General features: G+C 42.2%; 1 protein-coding gene across 1 annotated transcript; it reads left to right on the forward strand.

Annotated features, from left to right (window-relative positions):
- The first annotated feature begins 753 nt into the window (after positions 1 to 753).
- Positions 754 to 6,164, forward strand: LOC123518241 (TNF receptor-associated factor 6-like). Its single transcript, XM_045278966.1, is given in 10 exon segments — positions 754 to 839; positions 1,047 to 1,164; positions 1,658 to 1,797; positions 3,039 to 3,100; positions 3,103 to 3,221; positions 3,708 to 3,842; positions 4,036 to 4,242; positions 4,504 to 5,311; positions 5,314 to 5,529; positions 5,532 to 6,164. Coding segments are annotated over 9 exon segments (1,791 nt in total). The 5' UTR covers positions 754 to 839; positions 1,047 to 1,104; the 3' UTR covers positions 5,576 to 6,164.

The raw sequence follows: 6,164 nt of genomic DNA on the forward strand, positions 1-6,164 counted from the left end.
CACACACACACACACACACACACAGGTAAATTCCTTCCCTTCATTACGCTTCTGTGTGTGTGTGTGTGTGTGTGTGTGTGTTCCTGGTTTTATTTGTTTTAGTTTATATATGATTTATTCTTTTGTTATTTGTTTGTTGGTTTTGTTGGTTTATTTGTGTATTTGTTAGCTATCTTGTGAAAAAAAAACAATAATAATAATAATAATAATAATAATAATAATAATAATAATAATAATAATAATAATGATAATAATAATAATAATAATAATAATAATAATAATAATAATAATAATAATAATAATAATAATAATAATAATAATAATAATAATAATAATAATAATAATAATAATAATAATAATAATAATAATAATAATAATCGTAATAATAATAATAATAATAGTAATAACAATAATAATATGGGTAACTATTATATCAACTAAGTATTAGAGTGTTTATTATATTTTTCACACATTTTTTTTATTTTTCCTTTAATTATCAAACAAAACACACAGCGAAGAAAGAGTTTGACGTTTGTAAAGATGAAATAGATAAGATACAAGATAGATAAACACAAATAATACTAAAACCACACCAAATATCACATATCACCATTTTTATCACCAATTATATTTTTTTCTTTAATTTTCAAGCAAAAACAAACACAACAGAGGAGACTTTTGACATTTGTGGATGAAGTGGACAAAATAGGAAAAAAAAAAGTGACGGATGGCAACATTTTCCCACTTCCCAGAATGTAAACAAGAAGTGACGTGCGTTAAACTTTTCATGTTATTGTTTAGTAGTGTGTTGTTTACCGCCTGGTGTGCCGCAGGGAGTGGTGAGTGAGGAGAGGGGAGAGGAGGGAGAGTGGTGAGGTGGTGAGAGCAGTGAGTGAGTGGTGAGAGTGGTGAATGAGTCATATGAGAGAGACAGACTGACTCATCAACAGGTGGGTGACAAAACGAAGCTAATTTTTTTTTTTTTTTTTTTTTTGAGAGAGAGAGCAATAAGTACCAATAGTATTTTAATCTTCTGTGTCTTGCAGGAGTGAGCGGTGAGAGGTGAGAGGGAGTGAGAGGAGTGCCTTGGTGACGTGCCCAGCCATGGAGTGCCACAATTCCCTCACCGACACGCCCCTGGGGGAGTCTGTGGTGCTGCCCAGGGTGAGTCAAGGTGGTGGTGGTAGTGGTGGTGTAAAAATGATAGTAGTAGTGTTATTGTTGCTATTATTATTATTATTATTATTATTATTATTATTATTATTATTATTGCTAGTGTCCTAAGTTTCCTAATTCTCTCCCTTCCTTCCCTCCTTCTTTTATTTCTTCCCTCCATCTACCTCCTTCCTTCCTTTTCTCCTCCCTTTTATTCTGTCCTCCCCTCCCTCTTTTTCCTTTTCTTCCTTTATTCCTACCTTACTTCCTCCTTTCTTTCCCTCCCTCTCTCCTTCTGCTCTCTTCTTTTTTCCCTTCCTTCCTCCCTCTCCTCCTTCCTTCCTTCCCTCCCTTCATTCCTTTCTTCCTGCCTCCCTTCCTCTCTTCTTTCCCTCCTTTCCCTTTCCTTCCTTCCTCCCTTCTGTCTTTCCTTTCTCCTCCTTTCCCTCCTTCCTTCCTTCCCTCCTTCCCACCCTCCCTCCCTCCCTCCCTCCCAACACAGGCCCAGGGGTATGACTATGAGTTTGTCCCAGCGCTGGACCCTAAGTATGAGTGTCCCATCTGCCTGCTGGCTCTGAGGGCGCCGCTGCAGACCGCCTGTGGACACCGCTTCTGTAAGGACTGCATCTACAACTCCCTCAGGTGTGTTGGGGTGTCTAATGACCTATAACTCCTTCAGGTGTGTTGAGGTAGCAGTGTGTGGATTCATTTTTTTTGTTATTTCTTATTTATTTATTTTATTTCTTCTATCTAGTTTTTTTTTTGTGTGTGTGTGTTTACCTGTAACTAGTTCAGGTGTTTTGAGTCACTGGTCACTATTTGGTATGTCTTTTTCTTATTCACTAACCTCTCTGAGACTATTTTATTATATTTTGTAGCCATAACCAAACATTTTATTAGTGAGAAATTGCAAAGCTTATATTTTTCACCCCTTTCTCTCTCTCGTAGATGCTTACAAAGATATCATTCAGTGCTTGTAGTGCAGTGAAGTGTTGCATGTCACTGTGAAAGGGTTAAAGTAGCACTGGGTGGGTTCTTTTTGTTGTTACTGTTTTTGTGTGTGTTAGAGGGGGGTTGATTGGTGTGTGTGTGTGTGTGTTTGTGGGGTTGTAACTGTGTGTGTAGCTACTTCAGGTGTATTAAAGTGACTCTCTCTCTCTCTCTCCCTCTTTCTCTTTCTTTGTATTTCTCACCCTTTCACATAATAGTCTTGTAGCCCATTAGTACCCATTTACCCATTATATCCAAAATAACACCCTTTTTAGTACCCCATATCCCCTTAATCCTCTCTTACCCCTTACCCCTTACACCCAAGTAAATCTTTTTATGCCCATTAACCCATTATCCCCCAAATAAAACCCACTTTTATACCCATTACCTGTAAATGACATCCTTTTTATACCCATTATACCTAAATATTACCTTTTTTATACCCATTATACCTAAATAACACTTTTTTAGATACCCATTAACCCATTATCCATTTTAGTACCACATAGCCTCTTAATTCTCCCTTACCACTTACCCCTTAACCATTACCTGCAAATAACACCCTTTTTAGATACCCATTAACCCATTACCCATTATTTAGCACCACATACTCCCTTATATCCTCCCTTACCCTTTACCCTGACAATTAACATCCTTTTTATACCCATTACTCCATTATCCCTCAAAGGACACCCTTTTTTGATACCCATTATCCCTCAATGTCCTTTTCTTACTACATACCCCCTTAATCCTCCCTTACCCATTACCCCTTAACCATTACACCCAAATAACCCCCTTTTTAGATACCCATTAACCCATTACCCAATTTTTAGCACCACATATCCTCTTAATCCTCCTTTACCCATTACCCCCTTACTCATTACCCCTTACAGTGAGTCCAGCAGGAGGTGCCCCATTGACAACACACCCCTGAAGGAGACGGACCTGTTCCCTGACTCTGTGCCGAGAGAGAGGTGTTGCAACTCAGGGTCAGGTGCCCAAACACTTCCCTCGGGTGTACGCAGGTTCTCGATCTTATGTACATTGAACACCACACGCAGGCTTGTAGTTTTCAGGTGTGTTTGGGTTTTTTTTTTTTTTTGGGGGTTGGGGGTTTGTGGGTGTTTGTGGAGTTTTGTGGGCATTTATTATTGTTTTTAATTTTTTTTTTCATTATTTTTTCTATTTCTCATTATGTTCTCTAAAACCAGCTATTTTCTCATTATATTCTCTTTCAATATGTTATCTAAAACCACTAAATCAGCTGTGTTCTCATTGTGTTCTCTCTTTCATTATGTTCTCTAAACCCAGCTGTGTTCTCATGTTCTCTAAAACCAGCTGTGTTCTTGTGTTGGCATTGTGTTCTTTCTCTTATTATGTTTTCATGTTCTGTTCCTCTTTCTGCATTTCCAAATAAAGCTGTGTTCTCTCTTTCATTATGTTCTCTAAAACCAGCTGTGTTCTCTCTTTCATTATGTTCTCTAAAACCAGCTGTGTTATCATGTTTTCTAAAACCAGCTGTGTTCTTATTGGCTTTCTCTATCACATTGTTACCTTTCCAGCCAGTGTTGTGCCCCAATGAGTGTTCAGTGACAGTGCTGCAGAGGGAGCTGGACCAACACCTCAAATCACAGTGCTTGCTGCGCCTCAAACTGTGTGTGCTGTGTGACCTGCCCTACCCATTCAATCAGGAGCAGGTATGTCACTCACTCTCTCTCACACACACACACACACACACACACACACACTTTAATTCATATACATACACTCTGATACATACTCTTTGATACACACACTTTGATACACATACACCATTCATTCTATCTATCTAACATCCCATCTATTTATCTATCTCATCTTATCTATCTATCTAACCTCCCCTCTCCACAGTTGCACCTGGCCACCTGTGCGCAAGTGATGGTGTCCTGTGAGCTGTGCAGTGCGGTGGTGGCGCGGGGGGAGCTGCCCACCCACCGTAGTGACAGCTGCCCCAGGGTGGTGGTGGGCTGCCCCTACGCTGAACACGGCTGCTCCCACAAGACTGTCCGTGCTGATCTGGATGCTCACCTCAGCCAGTCCACTCAGTACCATCTCCATGTGTGTGTCTAGTGTCTAACCTAACCTAACCCATCCCTAATCTTTATCTTACCTTACCTAGCCTTACCTAACCTCACCTCACCTCACCTAACTTAACCTAACCTAACCTTAATCTAAGCTGATTTAACCTAACCTAACCTAACCTAATCTTAAATATGTGCAAATTGAAGTCTATAAAATCAATTCACCACACTAGCACACCACACCACACCACACCATACCACCACAACACCACTAACACACCTCACCATCACCCCACAGCTTTTATCGTCAGCCCAGAAGCGTGTCACTGCGTTGGTGTGGGAGTTGAGCCGTTCAGCTGGTGTGTGGGGGTCACCGAGCGGCCTGGGGTTCAGCCGACAGCCCAGCCTCAGGAGCCAGCTGTCTGCCACCTCCCCAAGCCCTGACCGACAGCTTGGGGAGAGTAGCTGTGGGGAGAGAGGGGAGAGGGAGAGAGGGTTAGTGTTCCCCTCTCCCCTTAAACTTGATACCAGTCCTAAACTTCACCTCAGCCTCTCCCAGCTGGCGATTGTTGGGGAGGGCGCCACAGCACTAGAGGAGGGGAAGGGTGGGGAGGATGGCAAGGCAGGGAAGGACCTGGCCATGCATCCCCAGCAGGAGGCAATACTGAAGGACCTCTGTGGCAAGACCCTAGAGATGAGTCAGGGGCTGCTGCAGGTGAACATAGGGCTAAGTAACCTGCAAGCACGGGTGGAGGAGGTGGAGGGGTGGGTCACGGCGGAGGGGGGCGAGGCAGCGAGGGGACGGTACTGCCAGGGGGAGTACGTGTGGCGGCTCAAGGACTTCCCAGGGACACTTGCCGAGCTACGGGAGAAACCAACTCGTGTTTTCCACTCCCCTGGTTTCTACACATCCCCTTTTGGCTACAAGTTCTGCCTACGACTGAACCTAACCAGGAATGGCCAGGGGGGGCAGGGGGGTCCGGCAGGGGAGGAGTGGCTGTCCCTCTTCATCCACGGTATGCAGGGTGAAAATGACGCATTCCTGGACTGGCCCTTCGCTGGCGTCATCACCTTTGCCTTACTGGACTGCAGTGTGGGGAAACCCAAACACACATCACCGAGACCCTTCAGAGCAGCCCAGACCGCCAAGCCTTCAGCCGCCCCCAGACACACCGCAATCCTAAGGGCTTTGGATACACAGAGTTTGCACCGGTGAGGAAGGTGGTGGACGGGAGTGGCAGGGCGGAGTACCTTCACGAGGGCACACTCCACATCAGGGCCACTGTCAAGCTCCTGCAGCACCACCAGGGACCTGCAGGTAAGGCTGGTGCATCTGTCAACACCAGCAGAAGGCACAGAAGGTGGGCTGATTTGGTGGTGGTGGTGGTGTTTATTTTGTTGTATTGTATTATATTTTATTATATTTTATTTTATTTATTTATTTATTATTATTATTTATTTTTTTTTTAGTTTTTAGTTTTGTCTGTAGAAGTTTGGATTTATGTAAGTGTTTCTATCTATTTATTTATTTGTTTCTTTATTACTTCTAACTTAACCGGTAAAAGTTATGAAAGATTTGTAGAAGAAACATTTTCATTTATTTATTTACTTATATATTCATTCATTTATCAATTTAGTTTCAAGTCCACTAGCAAAAAAAATTACAAAATATTTAAAGAAACATTTCTGCGTTTATTTGTCGAAGTCTTCCAAAAGTTCAGTATGATCTCCAACTTATGAGGCATTTGAACAGTGTCCCCTCCCCCCCCCTCCAGATATGTTCCTCCAGGTTGTGTTCTTATAGTTCAAGCAATACTCAAGCTATATCCCACTGTTCTTCTTGTTATCTCCTTTTATCCTGTTCTTCTTCCTTTCTGTTCTTGTTCTCACCTTCCTTTTATTCTCTGTTCTTGCTTCCATTTTATTTTGTTCTTGTTCTTGTCTCCCTTTATTCTCTTG

The sequence above is a fragment of the Portunus trituberculatus genome, chromosome 6 (genome assembly GCF_017591435.1).
Source record: "Portunus trituberculatus isolate SZX2019 chromosome 6, ASM1759143v1, whole genome shotgun sequence".
NCBI lineage: Eukaryota > Metazoa > Arthropoda > Malacostraca > Decapoda > Portunidae > Portunus > Portunus trituberculatus.